The 20,035-nt window shown below is 45.8% G+C and overlaps 2 protein-coding genes across 2 annotated transcripts; one reads left to right on the top strand and one right to left on the bottom strand.

Annotated features, from left to right (window-relative positions):
- Nucleotides 1-3,930: 3,930 nt before the first annotated feature.
- Nucleotides 3,931-5,603, bottom strand: UTP3 (UTP3 small subunit processome component). The gene has a single exon (XM_076337446.1). It carries the CDS (start codon nucleotides 5,584-5,586, stop codon nucleotides 4,003-4,005), a length of 1,584 nt encoding a protein of 527 aa, XP_076193561.1. The 5' UTR covers nucleotides 5,587-5,603; the 3' UTR covers nucleotides 3,931-4,002.
- A 4,650-nt stretch (nucleotides 5,604-10,253) lies between these two features.
- JCHAIN (joining chain of multimeric IgA and IgM) lies at nucleotides 10,254-17,394 on the top strand. The gene is made up of 4 exons (XM_076337445.1): nucleotides 10,254-10,445; nucleotides 14,441-14,576; nucleotides 15,457-15,537; nucleotides 15,938-17,394. Exons 1-4 carry the CDS (start codon nucleotides 10,382-10,384, stop codon nucleotides 16,137-16,139), a joined length of 483 nt encoding a protein of 160 aa, XP_076193560.1. The 5' UTR covers nucleotides 10,254-10,381; the 3' UTR covers nucleotides 16,140-17,394.
- Nucleotides 17,395-20,035: the final 2,641 nt, after the last annotated feature.

Below are 20,035 nucleotides of genomic sequence, written 5' to 3'. Positions count from 1 at the left end.
GGGTAGAATATTATGGAAGACAACTAGGAAAGCCTTGACAAACTTTAAGGCAGCAGCAGATATATTTCCATGTGAGTTATTCAATATTTTCCTTACCCTGTATAAATAGAAATTTCAGGTCGTGATGCAGAAAGCATTGTCCACCTCTCTGCCACTGTACTTTTTCTGCCCAAGCTTCCAAAGGCAAGCCAGGCTTAGTCTGGAGGCTTATCACCCACCAAGGATTATGTTTTCCAGGTGTAAAAACACAACAGAGCAGCTCATACCTCTCCTTAGAGCTTTCTACACACTGCCTGTGTGCTTTTTAAATATGAATCATTTACGTGCAAGTGCACACGGGACTGACTATCTGTGGAATTCCCGTGCTCCAAGCAAGCGGATGGAAGGGACATAGGGGCAGGTATCTCCATGGCTGTGCGGGGAGATTCAGGTGAGGCATAGGTGTTGCCTGAGCTTGAAAATCCTAACCTGCATTAGGTGCTGCTGAGGCAGACCCCACCACCAGTCCTTTCCGAGCAGGGCAGCGGGCGCTTGCTAAGCAGGAGCCTGGCGAGGACGAGTGCCATCGCACGGCTGAAGCATGTCGCTTGGCAGTGTCAGCACCTTCTCCAGAAACACTGCTGGAAGAAGGAAAAAAAACACAGCGTTAACCGTGACCTTCTCACTTACTTTCCTGACCATCATCTGTGGTCCTTCCCCTATTTCGCACGAGTCCATTTTCACAGGGATCTTCAAAACCTATTTACCACCAGGGATTTCCCTTCAGCACGAAATAACCCTCTAAGAAGTATTTCTTAGAGCAATGTTACAGTGTCCCCCCTCCCATGGCATTAATAATCACGGCCTTCCCATGATCACTCACACATAAAACCATATGGGAAAGAACTGTTTATGGCTTTGTCCAATATCTGAACTAAGCAACTGAACATAATGCTGTGTTTAATCTTCATTAAAACAGGTTCGCACAGTGGTCCAGGGAGACGTGCTGTGCCATCTGCTGGCTGCCTGCACTGGGCGTGCCGATATGCTGCGTTCCCTCTTGCCTTCAGCCTTCATCCCAACGTTTCTGGGGAGCGCGTCTGTAACAGTGCACTAATTTATTATTTCCCTTATTTATTGCTCAGATGGAAGTTGCCAGAATTTTGCTTGCCAGCTGCCTAAAGCTTTTCAAGGGAACACAAAGCCGCCTTGGATACTTACAGCTCGCCTGCAGATCTACGAAAGATCACCAGCCCTTCCTGTTTGCACAAAGTGCGAAACGCACGTGAGCAGGTGCTGTAGTAATGAGATCAGTTACCATCTCTGCTAGATATTTTCCTCATCCCATGCAGTGCCTGTTACGCAGCACCATTCCTCCCCAGAAAAAGCACCTAAGCTACTTTTTTCCCCCCTAACTTGTTACCTTTTACTCACCTCTTCGCAAAGCCTCGGGAGCGTAGCTCAGCATTATCAGTGATGGCCTCCATCGTGATTCCAGCGCGGAGTTAATAAAAGGTGTAGTTTGGGGAAAAACTCTAGTTCCCTCTTTGGTAAGGCCGGGACTCACTAAAAGCCATGCCTTTCTCACTGGGAACAGCAAGCTGCTAACACTGGTGATTGCCGCTCACAGTAAGGGAGGATGAGTAAGCACAGGTGAAGGACATCTGAATCCCCACAGGTAATAGGTTACACATCTCACCTGAGGCCATCAGGTTACACAGAGCATTGCTCAAATGAAGACATGTTCAGTGACCTCTTCGAGCAAGCCTCACTTTTGCCTCAGTGACCCTCTTGCAGAACAAGGCCCAGGGTTCAGCACACGCCTCGGCCCGAGGAGCCGAGCTAACCCCAGCTTCCCTGGAAAAGCAGGGCTCCAGACTGAGATTTTCATCTTAAAACAGTTGCTGCCAGGAAACCTCATGCTCTCCGGCTTTTGACCTCGTACAAGAGCCCTAGCTCCCTTTCGCTACATGCAAAGGACTGCATTAATTTCCGTGTCCCGGGAGGTTCTTTTGGTGTTAACATCCTTCCTCCCCTTCGCAAGGATTTCGCCACATGAAAAGCATATATAGGCTCACCCCCAGCCGCTTCAGGATGTGACGAATTAATCCTTACTCCTGCACTTACCAGCCACCTTTCCTCTTCCCATACAGACACCTGCTACCAGCACAGGCAGCAAGTCCCAGCACTGACCTGAAACACCAAGTTTTTCTTCTCTGCTGCCATCAACACTCCTCTGGCCCTTACAGTAATTTCCATTACCCCTTGCCATGCAAAATGCCACGGCTCTGCAGGCAGGCAAAAATCTCCCAAGCAATTTCACGAAGGGGATCAATTCCCAACGCTTTGTAGCCTGTTTCAGTGGAACTTTTTTTTTTATTATGCAGCCTGTAACTGCTGTTTGGCCTGTCAGCAGCAGGGGGCAAACAAATGCAGGGCCATTAAAGCCAGCAGAACCTGTCATTTCACTATTTTGTCCTCTACATCTATCTACCGTAGCAGAACCCCCTCCAAAATCGCCATGCATAGCTCCACATCCCATGGATCTGGGACATATAAGGACTACAAAAAGTCTCCTTACTTCTGTTCCCACCTGTCCAGCTTAAGTTTATTGTTTTTCTACCTCTCCCTTTAACAATCAGCAATGAAAATTAATAAAATATTCTCCAGGCAGCAATTAACAGCATGTTCCTGACAGAAACAGGCCTAGGATGTAAAGGTTTACATCAAAACCTATGGAAGCACATTTCACTTGCAGAAAATGAGCAGAGCGCCTGCATGTTTGAATTACAGCATCTAGCCTGTCACAGGTTCAAGAACACATGCTTGTACTTTGGCTTCCCCCAAGACTATCACACAAAAAAACCAAACCAAACCAAAAAAACCCCCAAAACAAACCACCTAGATAGACTAGTGCTTCCATAACATGAAACAGCATTTATTGACAAGACAATTATTCCCCTTAACTGATTTCACATGGGACACAGAGAGTAGTACCTGTCAGATGCTACTGGAACAGAAATCAAGGCATGGACTCCCCGAAACCCATCTCAGACACCAGCAGAGGTCTTACCTGAGACCGTGTTTGTTAAACTTTTAAGAAAAATTAATCAGTCATTCCTGCTTTACAACCTGGAACTGGCCACTCCCAACAAGAACTTCAGAGTGGGGTTAAATGTGTTTTCCCACCAGAAGACATGGAAGAAATGGAAACGTTTTGAAAGTTGACCTTCAAACTGAAGACAACGTTACGTCTTACCTGTTTGTCCTGTATCAGTGCTACGTTAGACCTATAACAGCAGACAATAGTTAACGTATTTATCATAGATGAAGTGAATGTATTTATCACAGATACAAATAACTATGAAATCCAAAAAAGTCCTTGCTTTGCTGCTTAGTGAATTCAGGAGGGGAAACAGTACCTCAGGCCACATGGGATTTAAGTAATAGCTTTCTGCTCAGTTACAAAATCACAAAGATGCAGGCGAGCCTAAAAGTAGCTAGTTCTTAAAGATATGAGCACACGGAGTTAATCAGAACAAGAGTTCTGATGGAGAAAATACCATAACCACACATATGTCATTCTGCAGCTTAACACAGAAAAAGGAGGGACCAGACCAAGACAGTAAGAAGGAGGAGAAGGCAGTGACAGCTGCACGAATTCCATCCTCAGCTGCCCTCGGCAGGTCTTCCATCCCATCCCATCTCCCCATCAGTCCCACGCGGCCCATTTCATTCCCTTCGCTTGACGCATCCCCTGCAGCCTCTCGAAGCCAGTATTTACAGTACGGAAAGACGACAGCATCGCAATAGAGGAAAACACCTTAACACACAGGCCGGGTGAAGAAAGGGCCCTGTACCACTTTTAGAGGTGGCACCTTCTGAAAAGCACCCTCAGAAAACACACAAATACCACCCCGCCCCCAGTTTTCTTAAGGATAAAAACCACAATTATCTTTTATAAAATTTTTATTGGATTCAGTAGCGCTACTCGCAGCTCTCAGAAAGAGAGAAAAATAAGTATCATTGAAGCTTCCTGCTTTTCTTAACTCCCGCGCGAATGCCAGACAGTTCCCCGGCGTATCTGTGCAACTCCCTCCGAACTTCACGGACCTGGCCCTTGCGGCGAATCTTAGCTCGTCGAAACTTCTCCCGATGCTTGACCCTGGGGTTGCGATCAATCTTCTTCCTTCTGGGTGTGAGGCCTTTGTTCTTGATCATCTGATAAGTCACACCTCTCTTTTTATTTGGATCCTCTCCTTCCAACACCGCTGCTTCTTCAAGCGTGTCTTGGTCTTCAGTTCTCTTCCTCTTGAGTTTCAACTTCTCCTCCACCATCTTGTAGTATTTTAGGGCAGCCTCTTCATCCAAGTCCGACTCATCTGATGGTGCATCAGCAGTAGCCCGGCTGTTAGCAAGTGCAGGAGCACGTTTTGGTTTGTTTTTCTTAACATCCAGTGCGAGAAACACCGCAAACTTCTTCTCCTTCCGTAATTTATCTTCCTTCTTATCATAGTAGTTTTTCAAAAGCATACGAACTTGCGAGGATAACTTTTGATCTATAACAGCTAAGTCATTGATTATATTTCTATAAGCAACCAGCCGTTCAATAACGGGGTGACTATGAACCGGCATCCTCTTGGACTTCAAAACCAAATAGAAACTGATATTGGCACAGTAATTCAAGTAGAGATGATACTTGGTCTGCAAATAGCGACTGCCTTTCCCTTGCGGGATAGTGCCGTTTTTGACCATTTGCAGCAGCGGGTGCAGTTCGTCCTTGAGCTCCATTAGCTTGACTTCAAAGTCCTCAATCAGCTGCAGGAGCTCAGGGGACTCCTGCTTCAGTAGCTTCAGCTGCTCCTTCTTGGAAAGGGCCTGCAAATCTTTGTCAATCTTCTGCCCCTTGCTGTCGTGGGCTTTCTGCTGCTCAGCCAGATAGCCCTGGATCACATCCAGCCCGTAATCATCTTCCCCTAAGTCCTGCACCAACCGCCTCTGGATGACTTGAGCCTCCTGCTCCTCTTCCTCCTCCTCAGCATCGACCTCTTGCTGGCTACGTTTGCCCTTGGCCTGGGCATCGCTCCCGTAGTCCGTGTCATAGTAGAGCTGCTTGCGTTGACCCCAGGAGAGCTCATGGGGGAGCTTGGTGTCCTGACGGCGCTCCTCCAAGTCGCTTTCCATGGACAGGTCCCCATCTTCATCGTCAACCTCATCTTCCTCCTCCTCTTCACCTTCTCCATCCTCATCCTCCTCACCTTCTCCATCCTCTTCTGCACTGTGATCCATGTAAAGATCCAGCCCCTGTACCTCCTCCTCCTCCTCTTCTTCTTCCTCTCCGTGTCCATCCTCCTCCTCCTCCTCCTCGCTGTCGTCCTCAGGCAGCTGCAGCCCCAGCACTTCCTCCTCCTCCTCCTCCTCGCTGTCCCCGGCCTCCTCCCCACTCTCCAGGGCCGCCATCACCGCCTGGAACTGCGCCTCGTGGAAGTCCTCCTCCTCCGCCAGGGCCTCGGGGCCCGCCTGGCCGCCGGGCGTCTCCTCCCCGTCATCCTCCGCCTCGGCGGGGTCGGGCGGCGGCCGCAGGACGGTACCGCGGCGGGTCCTCATGGCTCCGCTCCGGCTCTCCCGCCGCGCTTCCGCTTCCGGCCCCGGCTCCCCTTCCGCTCCGCCCGGCTCCCCTTCCGCTCCGCCCGGCTCCCGTCCCGGCCGCGCCCGCCCCCGGGAGGGGCCTGCTTGCAGGAGTTAGGCGGGGAGGTAACTCTGGGCGCTGCGGGCGGGCAGCCTCGTCGGCCGTGCTTCGGTGCCGGCGCCCTGCCGGGGCCAGAGCCTGCCCCGCCGGGGCAAACGGAGCCAGAGGAACGGCGGGGGGGGCTGCGCGCTCTGCAGACGCCTTCGCTGTCCCCGTGAAAGCGCTGCCCCCTTCTAGCTCCCGGCAGAGGTTTGTATGCGTCGGAAATAGCCCACAAAGATACCCTCTGGATGCAGCCGCGACTTCAGATTTGATCCCTTTCGGTTAAGCATCTAATTTATATATGAAATCACTCCAGGTCTGGAGCGTAAACGGGTTTACTTCTACTGTTAGATTTCTAGTAGAGTAATACCCGTCAGGAGCTGCGTGACGTGTACAGCCACGAAGAAAGGATTTTTTTTGATCATGGCAGGTATCGGCAACGAATAATGCCGCGTAGAAAGAAAAGAGTGCCTTTTTTCCTCCTTTAGGGATCTTTCTTCACCTAAAAGCACAGACACATACAAATGCCATCTGTATAGTCATCTTACAACAACAAGAGGGAAAAAAAAAAGGCACGATAGAAAGCACACCTGACATCTGTCCCCTTGTGAACCGAAACTTCTCATTACTCAGTTCCCTCCAACCAGACCAAAGTTTCAGAGAGGAAAAGAAGTATTTGAAAACCTCCCAGGACACACCTGAGGTCCATACATTAACTTTCCTGAGTCCTGCCCTTCACCTGATTGCATGTTTACAGGGATACAGGCATCTCCCGGCAGGAACCAGGCCCGTTCCTAGAGGCTGCGGATCAGCCTTCAGGCTGTAAGGCCAAGGCAGGCTGCAAAGCTGCGCTGCTGCCGGTTCCCCGTCCTCTGTGCTCCTTGGATCCCAGTTTAGTCCGAGCTCAGAAACCCAGAGCCTCATAAATTAAGCAGCCACACGTCCCAGCAAGAGGAGTTCTGCATAGAACAAGTACAGGTGTTTTTTTCTCACCGCAGGACAGGTGCAGTTTTATTTATAAATCCTCCTGTCCACCTTCTTGTGGAAAAAGACACGTCAAGCAAATATTAAAGTTTACTGAAACAGAGGGGGGGTGCACAACTTTACTCACTTTTTGGCGATTTGTTTGGATTCTGGTAGATCTGATGGCAGACCAATCTCACTTACGAGCCTTTTTTCTGACATGCTCAGCTTCTCCGCATAGTCACCTCTGGGTCAAAATTTTCCATATTTGCTGTTGTACCAAAGGTTTGTTTTGCTTCAGACTAAGACACTTTTCCCAAATCCGTCAGTGCCAATTTTCAGGTATCACCTCCCCCGGATACAGGCCTGTATGAGAGAGCAAGAAGAGTAACTAGGTTTTGGTAAGTGAGACATAGCATTCATTTAATTTGTTAGCCACCCCTCAGTGGAAATTCTCACTTAATACTAGTTGGCCACTAAGATACAGCTATCTCTGCTGATCAGGCTTTGTAATCTTTCTGCTTAATCCTACCGTTTTTTGTGTGAAGTCCATCCAGAGAAGTCTGCAGTCAATTTCTGCATGGTTAAAATTCCAGATAACTTCTGCTAGCGCGACTTACAGAAGCCCAGGCTTTCAATGTTCTCCTGACCCTGAAGGTTTCCATCCAACTGCCCTCACAATGTAGCACTCTCATTTTTTTCAAGTCTGCCCTTTCAAAATTCAGAGCCTTAAAAACAGACCAACTTCCACTTGGACTCTCGGTGATTTAAATGTAATGGACGTGTTGTCTCTCAATCCAAGGTTAATTTCTAAGACCAGAAAAGAAATAGCATCTACAGACATTTGAACCTCCGTCAGGACTTGCTGAAAACGTCATCTGCTTCTGGTGAAGGCGGAGATGAGCTCTAATGTGAGTTAGTTCATGCAGTTATCAGGAACTGCTCAAGCCAAACTGCACTGCTTTGCTGTAAGCATCAGTGGAATCACCGCTATCAATACAATAATCGGGGCCAGCTGCAGGTCTGTTTTAATCCCCCTGTTTCTCTGCTTCTGAGTAAGAAATAAGAAGAAAAGAAAGGCATAGGGCAGACTGCTAGTGCGTGGCGTGTTATCTGGAGATAACCCGTGCCCTGGTACGGCTGTCCTCCTCTCCACTCCTCACCCAGCATAGCAAGGACGCACCAAGACACAACTATTTTGCCTCACTTCATCCAGGCACCTGCCCAGCTTCTTACCTGGAAAATCCTAGTTCAGCATGTCCAGGGCCAACTGGAGGCACAGGACAAGCGCAAGGGGACCGAGACTACAAGGCTGGTTCCCATTTCTTTTTGAATTCTCAATTTTTCCTCTGCTAGCCTCTGCCTTGCAGTGAGGTTGGGAGTCTAGCTCCCCACTCAGCCCAGAATTTAAGCCTGGGGTGACGGTTTCCCAGCCCCTTGCCAGACTGCCACAGTTCTTTAATGCCTGCTTCCCCAGATAATTTTCTGATAATTCAACGTGTCACACCGTAAAAAGGGGATAGTCCATAAAACTAACAGTCCATAAAACAAATCTTCCTCTAAAGAGCTTGCAATCTAGATAGAAATTCTCAGAGACGTACAGGTGGCCGAATGGGACTAAAAATAGACTCTCGCCACCATATACAGACCAAAGGGACTGTACGCAGACATGTAGATTTAGCAACTGAAATTCAGATATGCTGAGCACCGGCAGTCAGGGAAAAGCACCGAAATCAACAGAACCACAGAATATGATTCTGCTCCGTCTCTCCCTTTGGGTTTGAAAATACTCATGGAAGCCTCTGCTTGGATTTTACCAGTGCCGTATTTTTGTCAGTGCAGTTTGGCAAAACAGACCAGAACCAGCCTTTTTTGCATGTGCTTTATTCTGCTGCCTGCATTCCCCTTTCTTGTATATTTCTAACAAATCTCTTACCTTGTTACAAAAAAGGTGACTGAAACAAGTAGTGCTTTAGATAGACACCCCTACCACCCCAGGGTTAGCCAGGTTTATTTGTAACCTTCTGCAAAAGATGGGGCATAAGGAACACCTTGCTGCTGCTGCTTCAGAAGAGAGCTCCACATAAAACTCCTTTGGCAGTACTTTCTGGGGAGGGGGAAAGGAAATAAGAACAAATTTTGCTCTCCTAAAGATGGAGCCCTAGTGAGAAAACAAGGTTTGTGAAGAAGAATTATGGCATAACCTGATGCCCTAACTAGGAGCTGGGCTCGCACCCATCATCCCCTGCCACCTCCCCCAGGGGAAACCTTGCATCTCAGCACTGCTGATGCAACACAAAAGCTCATTGCATCATGCAACTGCTGCATGAGATGTTTGCACTAGGAGAAAAAGCTCAGGGGACAGATTCTGGGGTCTTCAAACAGCTCTAGGGTTAGGGACCTAGGTCTGTCTTCTTAGGTCTGAAGAAAGGGAAGACAGCCTGTAAGGTGACAGGCTGCCCTTTCAGGACCTGGGATGCCTGGCAGCGTTGCCTAATGGCTTTAGCCTCTTGAGAGCCTGGCAAGAACAACCAACCCCAGGGAGCCGAGGGAGGCACAGGCTGCGTGAAAGCCTGTATCTGGTCACAGGGCTGCTGCTCTGCTGCATAAGGAAAAGCTGGAGAACACAGGGAGATTTACCATGTGCTGCTATGTTAATTGAGAGAAACATGCATTGCAGGTAGCAGAAATTCAGATTACACTAATGCAATAACCCTGGCTAAGAATGGGCCTGCCAGCATCATACTTTGCTCTGCCTCCCCTTTTGTCCCCTGATGTAGGTGTTTGGAGGCCCTTGCTAAGAAATGCTATTAAGACTGGGCTTCCCTTAGAAAGTGGCTTTTTCTGTGCAAGACACATACATATGCTACAGAGACAGCTCCAGTCAGAGTTACACAAGTGATCCCAAACCTAGAAGAAAACCTTCCAGGTCTTCTCCAGTACTCCCCTCCTTCAGGAAAAGTCTGCTCACCCCGTACCTCAGAGTTTGCCTAGGACCTGACTCAGTGCATTTCATATACCACAAAGCCCATAGAGTCCCTTTTCCATTCATAAGGAAAGGAACTCGTCAGTGCAGTGGGCAAAGCTGGACGAAAAGTTCAGCTTTGCCACAGACCTGCTGTTGCTTTACACCTCTTCTACCCCTCCCCTCTCTCATCTTGTCTGCTTTGACTGAAAGGCCTTTGGGGGCAGGTCAAGCCCTTAATAAATGTTTGCAGAGCATCTGGTGCAAACAGGATTCTGATCTTGAAGGCTGAAGTGTTTTTTTGATGTGAGTCAAGTGATCTTTAAGTCCGATTTCTCAAAAGTAGGAGCCAGAGCTGTGACCCCTTGGCTATCTGGACACTTTCTTGCCTTAGACTTGTCACCCCCAGGTGGGAGAATGCCACCGGTCCTGATGGTAAGATGTCCCCTAAGGACCATGGTCATTTTGCAGTGCCTTGTACCCAGCAGTTTCATTGCTTGTTGGTGAACAGAATAAAAACGCACAGTAATAGTGCAACCCCCTGCCCCCCTTCACCTTTGAAAGCCAGAGGTCTTTGTGCATTAAGCATGCCTGGTTTCAGTCCCCAGCCACATTTTCCACAGTGTCAGTGCTAGCCGGCTGGGCTGTTTATTTTAGGAAACCAATAGCTGTATCATTTGCGCACGCCCTTATAGGCACACACAGGCTCTCCACTCGTGTTCTTCAAAAGAAGGGAAGGCAGGATGAAGAGCTCTTTGTTGCTGTGCGTGGCCTTGGCTGTCTCCTTGGGATTCGTCCTTGTGGCAGGTAGGTGAGAAATGAAGAGCATGGAAAACTGTGCTTAAGATATCAGTGATGGGTTTTGTGTAATCGGCTATTAATAATTTTAAGAGTCAAAAAATCAAACCTCAAAGCCTGCTCAAGCAGTCATGCTTCAGTGGTGCTTGGACACCTCAGTGTCTTTCTGCACCACAGAGCTGTGTGTTTTTAAGTGCTGCCTTGAAGCTAAGAAAAGTGATGACTAGCTGCAAATTTAAGACTTTGATTAGCCATTTTTGATTGTGTTTCTGAAGCAACAAACTGCAAACATGCATGCTTGCTTTTCTGCAGTGCTAAGAAGCTTGCAAGACTTACCGGCTAGATTTAAAGGCTTCTAAAAATCTTCCTGGTAGTCCTGTCATACGGCTACGGCCAACTTACTTCTGATTAAACTGTAGTTTATCTTTGTAACTCCACTGAATTTCTTGGAGACACTTGATTTAGACTGAGATCAGACTGTCATCCCAGCACACTCCTCAGTGTGGTTCACAGGTAATAGATACTGACTATACTAATGCTGGATCTCTATACGACGGTCTAAAGTCATCCTCATTCACATGGTGGATCTGGTCCACAGGATGAAATCCATGCTGAAGGATAACCATCCCAACAGCATGGGCAACAGCATCCCTGCATTTCCTCCAACTTGTGCAAAAGGGCATCTTATTGCCTACCCAGGCAGGTCCTTGGAAAGTACTGCTTCCTATGAAGAGTGACCAGCTGTATAATCTATTAGCTGAAAAGGCAGAAAACATTGAGAAATACTGTGTCAGTTCAACACAGAGCCCAGCCTGTTTTTCCCCATTCATACACATGGCTTGATATATATATACACACACGCATAAGCAGCTTAGAGGGGAAGTAAAATTTGAGTTGCATGCAGCCACAGGAGTGCTGTTTGTACTACTTATGTTGAAATTAATGTATTTTTGGTCTAATCAAGGCTCTTCCTGCTTTAATGAAGTAGCTACTTGCACCTGCAGAGTTGAACAGATATTTTTGGAATGCATTTGCTTCTTTCACTATCCTGCAGCTGGGTTTCATTGGGCTTCACAGTATTACAGGACAACCCAATATTGGAAGATGAGAAATTTTGTCAAAATAATCTCTGCACGAGTGCTGAGGAGGGAGGGAACACCATATTGCAGTAAATCATGCACCAGAAAATCCGACCTGCAGACATTTCAAAGGACATTAGGAAATTTTGTATTTAACTACCTTCTCCCCAAAGGGACTTTACTGGGTGATACATGGAAGTATTGCTGATCGAACTAACTTTTTTGCAGCTTTGTAATTTTACTTAAAAAAACATATGGAGTACCTGTAGCTTTTATGGTTACTGAAGCCGAGAGTATTACACAAGGAATTAAATCAGGACAAGGTTTTTTAGTGTACAGTCAAAAACCCCCTGCATATTCATAGAAGAGTATATTAATTTAATTTTATAAGAGGAATTAAAGCCTGCTCCCAAAGGTTTTGGGACAAATCCCAAAGCCAATAGGATCTGATTTCAATATTGGCTTTGCATTAAGGGCTTAGAAAGAATTGCATACAACATTACAGAGAATACAGTGATAGACATCAGAGGAAGCTCTATGTGAAGGACAAGAAGCCAGAGACTTTCTATAAGAAAAAAGAAAGGCCAAGACTCAAGGAGGCAGAGACTAAAGAGGCTTTTCTAGTAAGCTTCTGTTGCAGAGGGAAATGTTCATGTTGAATGATGAGTTGGCAGAGAGGAAGCATGCAGAGCAAGAGAGATTGGAATGAGGGGTCTAAAGAGACAAGCACCATTAAACTCCAAATAATGACCATGTCTGTGTGTCAGATATGATGATGTACTTCTGCCTTGGCGGGGCACACTGCGATCCGAAGCGTGACCGGACTTACGCTCTCTGTGCACATTTTGCAGTGGCATTTGTACAGGTGGCCAGTTTTGCTGGACGCTATACAGAGAAATGCTAAATGCCCTTGCTCTGAAGGGCTCAATGGGCACATGCTGTAGAGGGATAAAGAAAACCGTGAGAGCAGTAGAAAGGGCAATGTCTCCTACGTGCCTGTAGCGGCTTGCTCCACTGCCCAAAGCAAGGGAGCTAAGTAATTTCCTTCCTGATGGAGAAACTCCACAGTGAACCTTTTTCAAAAGGTGTTCTTGCTGCCAGTTGTCACAGAAACAGCACTTGTAACCAGCAGGTCAGTTGTAGGGTCACTCTGAGGCATCATTTTACACAGTTTTTGTGCCTTTTTCACAGTTATGAGGCCTGTAAGGATCTCGGAAAATAACCCAGTGGAATGGAAGCAGATGAGACCAGCATATTGTAGGGGCAGGAAGGAAGCTCTACGAAGCCTTAGGTAGAAAACCTGGGATGCTACTTTCATTACATTGTATGGACTAGATACTTGGGGGCTCTGCCAATCAATACTGTCCTTGTTTGGTCTTGCAGACAGCTTCATGTGACAGTTAAGCTGCTGCCAATAGCAGCTAACAATCAGGAAACTTACAGTACAATTCAGAGTCCACGTGCTGCTCCTGGATCCCACCATTGCTATTGCTCCCACAGGCTTTGAGCGCTATCCCTTCCACCCTATAGGAACAGGTCTGTCATTCACAAAACCCAGCAGCTTTGGACATGGAAATAAAAACACGCAGACATGAGCTTATGCAACGTGTCTGCTTCCTTACAGATCCATGCTTTGATAACTCAAAGAAATCCAGCTATTGGGGCCAAAGCTTTTAAGTCAAAGTGACTCCGAAATCCTCCATAGACATGACGGACACAGATGTTTTTAGCCTGTTTCTTCTGTCTCTCCATGGTTAAACCAAGGGACAAGCAAAGTAGGCGAGTCCCCAGAACTGTGAGGTCCATCTGAGCCCGATATAAACTATCCCCATCTTACACACAAAAATCACTGGGTTTGGTACTTCTAAGCAGGCTGAAGGTGCTGTAGGAAGAGTGATGCTGCAAAGTGATGGCTGTGAACTTGATTTTAGCAGTGTTTAGAAATACAGAGGGATTTAAAAACAACCACTTAAGAAAGGTATGACTGTGTGTGCATATAAAAGCAAGGCTGGCTTGTTATGGGTGAAGAGACCAGAGGCACTAGGTTGGGGAAAACCAACTAGCAAAGAACAAGCTATTTCAAATCCATCTACTTGCACAGTAAGTAGGCATTGCATGCCACTAGGAACATCCAAAAAGCCTCTGGGTGACAGATGGCATGTTTTACCCTGTTTTGATCAAGTTTCATACTGAATAACATGCTAAAAGTACAGGAGACAGCCAAGCTGGTTCTTCTCTATTTGAGTAGGCTCCTCAGGTGCCAAACTCAACTTCAGTATAAACAGAAGACCAGAAAAATCAGGACTAGAGTTTTCCCTGCAAACCACAACCATCGTAAGGGCCACTTACCTTTCGCTGCCAGGTCATCAGGCTGCCTTCTTGCTGGGTCCTGCAGTTCTTTTTGGCATCTGTTCCCTCAGGGACCTGAAGAACAACATACCAGTCAAGGAAAACTGACACATCTGTCACACTGGAAAGGTCAGAGACATTTATTTAGAGGCCTGATCCAAACTAGGGTTTGGACTGCTAGGCTAGTCCTGGTGCCTGATAGAGGAATTGGGTAACCTCAGTTAAGGTAAAAGCAGCACTTCTGCTGCCAGGTATAGCTCGAGGCTTGCAAGGGGACTTTCTTCCCATTTCATGAGAAACCACTGCAACCTGCTCTCTCTCCAGCAACACAGTGTACAGGTTCATTGTTTTCTCCTTCCCAGTCCCATCACCTCCACGTACAGAAGCATACTGTAGACTGAGCAGGGAAGACAGCTGAACTCATCTTTGCCAAGGGGCTCATTTGTACCTGTTGAAACCTGGACTTTTATCAATTGAGATGCCATAATGGTGCATTTTTTGGCATTCTCATCACTGCTAGAGCAGGTTTCAAGGTTTTTCTTCTTGACCCTGGGATTGCATATCCTGTGCTTGCAGGTTATCCATGGGACTCTGACGACCAAGAGTACGTGCTGGTCAATAACAAGTGTCAGTGTGTAACAGTGACCTCAAAGTTCGTCCCCTCCAAGGAAAATCCTGGTGAAGAAATCCTGGAGAGAAACATACGCATCCTGTAAGTGGCAGACAAGTATTATGTGGAGATGGCGAACAGGAGATGAAGTGTTACAGGAGGTCCCTTTTCTTTGCATTGTTTCCCACATCCTGGCATTGATGATGTGAACTGTTTTTCCTGTGGGCTGCTTTCTATCGTATCCTGGAATAATCCCTTTTGCTTTGTGTTTTTCTAGCTTACGGGAACCTGTCTTGTGTTTGTCCCTTCAGATATAAGAAGCACCTCCATGTTTTAAGCGGTCCAGTAGTAACTTTACAAAATAGGCTGGGGAAGTAGAGTGTAACGTTTCTACAGTTGATCTAATCTGAAACCAAATTGGGCCTGTGACACTGGAGTCATTTATCGATCTGTTAGCAAGCCTGCTATTTTATAGGCTGGGAAAACCAGTTAACACCTAAACTATGAAAAAAGGTTAATCCTATGACACAGATCTCAGTTCAAGAGTAGGATTGCGTCCTCTTTATTCACACAAATCTTTCAGAAGTGTGTGTGTCTGTCTTGGAAACATGGACCAAGTTCAGACTCAGAGCTGCAGGAGTTCTGGTAGAGCTCACAACAGGAGAAACACTAAGCATCTCTGTTTATGTCCTGCAAGTCTCTTAGGCATCTGCCAGCTCAGAGTTTAAAAAAAAAAAAAGGATTATCAGCACTCTCACCTGACAGCGGCACTTTCAGAAATTGCTGCAGTCCTCTCGGGGAGGGTTGTTGCTTTTCAGGGCACAGAAGGGCCAAGATCTGCAGTTTCTGGGCTTTGCTATGAAAAAGGGTCAGAAAGGAAATAACCTGAAGAAAAGTTGAAAGTTGAGAATTGTTCACAGCAGAGTAGCCCCCTGTTTAATAAGCAGTTTTCATGAGAGCAATTCTCTTGCCTCCTTTGCAGAGTCCCCCTGAAGGCTCGAGAGAACATCTCTGACCCCATGTCCCCACTCAGAACCACTTTTGTCTACCGCATGACTGAACTGTAAGTAGTTTTATTTACTAATTTCATTTCTTAAGACTTAACCTCCCCTACAGCATTGCCCACAGCAGCTCAAAAATGTGCTTGAAGGCCAGAGAAGGTGAGGCAGGGTCACAGTGGAATGTTTTCCCCACGGAGCCTAGTTCTCACATTCTGTTGCAAGCCAAGAAATTGTGATCTCCATGATTAATTCACATAAAAAGGGAATTAATCATGGAGATGTCTTGCCAATAGCAGTTTGACAACACTAAAAGCATCTGGCTGGGGGTTCCTATGTAAAACCTAGAAAGGCCACAGTACCCGCCTAGCTACATCTGCAGATAAGCAAGGAGGATTTTGGTTTCACCAGGGGCATCTTTTCACCACAACCCTTAACACTTGTTCTATTCCCCATCTCTTCCAGCTGCAAAAAATGCGATCCCGTAGAAGTTGAGCTGGATGGTGAGATATACCAGGCCCAGCAGAGCACCTCCTGCAATGAACCTGAAACCTGCTATACCTACAACAGGGACAAGTGCTACACCACAACCTTCCCATTCCTCTACCACGGGGAGAGGAAAAATGTTCAAGCAGTTCTGACACCGGCATCCTGCTACGCCAATTAGCTCAATCCACTGCTGTACTAATGCCTCGTTGCACTCAGTGTTCCTATCAAAAATACACATATAGCACCGTAGTACCTGGACGACAGTGTCCAAAATATCAGCTCCCAGAGTAATGCCAACTTGCCTCTTCATATTGTTTTCAACATCAAATGAGTGCCATCTCCCAAGAGCAGCTAACGGTTGTCAGACTCTGTTCTCATATCCCCGGCACATATCTGCAATGCCATTATTATAGGTCTCAGACATTATCGCCATACAGACCGGATCCTCAGCAGATGTAAATCAGTAATTCCCTTGAAATCAAGGGAACTACACCAATTTACAACACTGGGGAACCTGTCTTTTTGACAGTCTTCATTGGTCTTTATGCAAGGCTGCCACGGACATCAGCAGGAATGTCCATGTACTTCCTTCCCTCCCTGAGCAATCTAAAGCAAACCTCTGCACAGCCTTTATACAAGACCCTTTGATTACATTAGCAGCATTTTTGCCATTATTAGAAGTCTGTTGTACAATCAGATCTGAGAGAAAAGATACGAGATGAGACTAAGAATTCAGATTTCAAAGTTATTTTGCAACTGGGCATTCTAAACCATTCTAGCACTTTGACAATTGCAAGCTTCCAGTTTTACCCTACATTTAGAGAAGATCAAAAGATGCCACTACCCTGAAGTGTTTGGCAAAGTTGCCAGGACCTCAGCTGTGCCAGGAATAGTAAACTCTTCTAGAACATGTTAGGTATTTCACTTTCCACACTTATTTACTGATACTGATGCCTTCTTCCAACTCTGCTCCCAGTTCAGGATGAAAAAAAAGCCCAAGTTGGCTTGAATTTATTTTCTTCTTCCTCACTTAGCATTTAGAGCTGCAAAAAATTCTATGAAGCTGACTCAATTGCAAGAGCGGGACACTAGGTAGGGATTAATTCCTTCTTTCACACCAGTAGTGTTTCTTCATACAAGAAACCCTCACCAAATCAAGGTGCTGATTCTGTATTGCACCTTACATTTAAATGCATACACTCGGTATTGCCCATAGAGACATCATGTATATGAGTGCATAAGGTGTCCAGCATTACCTTTGGGATGGCTGGTATGTTTCTCACTGTTGTCACAAGTTTATTGTAAAGCCTGCGGCTGTCCTGAAAAGTCCTTATCTGGCTTCATGCACAATTGGAATAATAAAACAGCAAACACCTTATTCCCATAATTCTAGCTTTGTTAGCAATACATTAAATAAACTTTTTTCTGCAGCAGTCTGTGTATTATATTCCAGTTCAATAAGAATTCTTAAGAAAAAGCCAAGTCTATAATAATTTTCTTTCCTCCTTCACAGTGAAGTAAGAAGCTTTCCCTAAATAACTGCTTATACTTACAGGCAAAGCCTCCTCAAATACTGGGATAAAAATATTACGATGCACTTGCAGAAACTATGACAGATTGAGGCTGAACTGATTTATGATTTTAGGATCAGCTCCGCATCACTGAGCTGCTTCAAGGCCCTGTGAGTCAGTGCAGGATTGGAGCTTAAAAACCCAAACATGGCCTCTTGAAATAGCAATCCACAGATCAGAATTTTATCTCACCACTGAAAAAAGTGCCCCAGGTATGTCAGGGGCTAGTCATTCATATGAAATGTATCTGTCCTGAAGAAAAAACTATCTTGCAGGGACCAATTTTTGAAGTCCAAAGGAGTAAAGAGGAGTGAGATATAAGTTTTTCTAATATTACATCAGAGTTACGGAAAATGAATGCAAAAATATAATTTTTTTCCCTCCTTCATGCAAAAAGATAGCCTATTCTAAGAAATGCAAAATGCAAAGGGAGGCAGACTCCTGCCATATACTGACACAGCTATAAGTATTTCAGTGGTTCAGTACTAAGCTCACTGAAATTTGTCTCAGACATTTTCATCTTTAAAGTCCTGGTGTTCACCAACCTAGGAGTGCTGTGATGTTAGAAACTAGGAAGTCATGGCGAGGCTGCATTTCATCTCCCAACCCAGCCCTTCAGGTTACAACCACAGGGACTTGTCAGTCCTTGGGGCTCTGCCTCTACTCTGGAACCATGTGCCTAAACGTGAAGTTCCCACATGGTTTTAGCAAATTATAACCTATGGTCCTGTAATCTCATGTCCTGTGTTACACAAAGTAATTTCTCCCAGCACCTTTGGTAAGGAAGGCAGGAAGTGTTATTCTTCATTATCCAAGTAAGCGCACCTACTGTTGCTAATCTGTTGTATATTCCCAGGAAGAGCTGGACAAAATGTGGTGGATTTCCTTTCAACTGTAGACATTGCCTTAATTTTGAAGGAGTAGTAACATAACTGTAGCCTTTGCCTTTGTGTTCTTCTGAGCTCAGCTGTTCCCAGGCATCCTCTTTGCAAAGCTTACTCCGTTGTCTTACAGAAAGCATTTCTTCATAAAACAACAAGAGTGACACTTCTCATTCAGCTCACCAGCCCTTTGCATGTGGCATGATTTTAGTCATGTGCAACTCCTCAATTTTACCTTTGGAAGGACTGCCCTCTAGAGCATGAATAGCATCTTCCCTTTTGGCTATGTATTAAGTGTGAAGATGGGGTAGATTTTTTTTTTTATCACAAGGAAACTAAACATACATCTAAATAAACCCAGCAGTGGAAAAATTACCTGCCTGCTCTTCAAACTCCTTCTAACACCTTGTACCACAGCTGAAACCAGCATCTTTGTCAAGATGGGTATTGCAGTAAAAAACCAAAGATAAAACTACCCTAAAATGTTCTGAAATGACAATTGCTTGCTTTCAGCATATGAATGCTTTTTGGTCATATATGATACCAAGAGCATTCGAGGGGATGGATTTGCAACTACGTCAACTAAATCTTAAATTGTGTTCTTAGGCCTTCTAGAGCTATTGTCCACATATAGGTGCCATAAAACCACAGTCTAATCCAAGTAAATGAGCCTGTTTGAGCATGGTTATCTCAGCTTGGATAACATGCTACATTCCACATTTATTTGTGGCTGTCAGGCACAACACAGCGCCCAGGGACATTACCGTCATAACCATCTCTCATAGCTATATCACAAAAGAATGATATCATTTATTTTTTACATTCACAGTACCTTTTCAGACCGGTTCTTTGCGTCCAAGGCTATTGATGGTTGTCTCTGGAGCTTTTAATGGTTCGTTTGCTTTCTGTTTTCTCCATGTTGTGGGATCAAGATAACCCGCTCTGTATCAGATTTTCTCCCATTTTGTTTGGGAAGGGACCTGCAAACACACTGTTGCAGTGTTCTTACATCATGTTGGCATTTGTCCCTCGTACCATAGGCTGTACAGACACTGTCACAGAACCTGAATACCACCTCTGAAGGGTCCACCAGGGATGATCTTGTACCCTACAACTATGCAATATCAAGGTGATGGCTGATGAGGATGTCTGACTAGCAATTTTTTCCCTTTTTTCCCCACCAAGGGAAACACTAATAAAAGCTACTTGTGAGAATCACTACCCTCGAGTCACCTGACCATCTTTTTTTTTTTTTAAACTTTTTTGGGAGAACCTGGGAAGGAAGTCTGTGAGGTTCCTACTTTGGGAGTCAGAGGCTGTTTCTATTTCAAAATCTAATTTCTGAACATGGAAAAAACCTAGCTACAGGGTTGGAGAAATGCCACCTTTCTGTTAAGCCAGAACTGGCCAAACTTCAACCTCTTACCTAAATTCCTCCAGCAAATATTTTCCCTAAAATCCTCCTCCAGTTTTGACCTCAGCCATTATAGCCTTTGATTATGTATTCAATGAGTGAAAGAAAATACAGAAAGAAAAGCAGGTAATGGGGAAGGTAGGGACAGGAAGGTCATTGCCCTGTGCTTCAGCTTCTTCTAGTCGTTGACACCTCCGCCAGTCCCCCT

This window comes from Aptenodytes patagonicus, chromosome 4, assembly GCF_965638725.1.
Source record: "Aptenodytes patagonicus chromosome 4, bAptPat1.pri.cur, whole genome shotgun sequence".
NCBI classification, from domain to species: domain Eukaryota; kingdom Metazoa; phylum Chordata; class Aves; order Sphenisciformes; family Spheniscidae; genus Aptenodytes; species Aptenodytes patagonicus.
This window is presented reverse-complemented; position numbering and strand designations above follow the sequence as displayed.

What these genes read in the sequence shown, in the direction of transcription:
- UTP3 (XM_076337446.1), bottom strand. Translation starts at nt 5,586, where the DNA reads ATGAGGACCCGCCGCGGTACCGTCCTGCGGCCGCCGCCCGACCCCGCC.
- JCHAIN (XM_076337445.1), top strand. Translation starts at nt 10,382, where the DNA reads ATGAAGAGCTCTTTGTTGCTGTGCGTGGCCTTGGCTGTCTCCTTGGGA. An exon ending in GGGATTCGTCCTTGTGGCAG is followed by an intron (nt 10,446 to 14,440) that starts GTAGGTGAGAAA and finishes CTGTGCTTGCAG; the next exon opens with GTTATCCATGGGACTCTGAC. An exon ending in GAGAGAAACATACGCATCCT is followed by an intron (nt 14,577 to 15,456) that starts GTAAGTGGCAGA and finishes CCTCCTTTGCAG; the next exon opens with AGTCCCCCTGAAGGCTCGAG.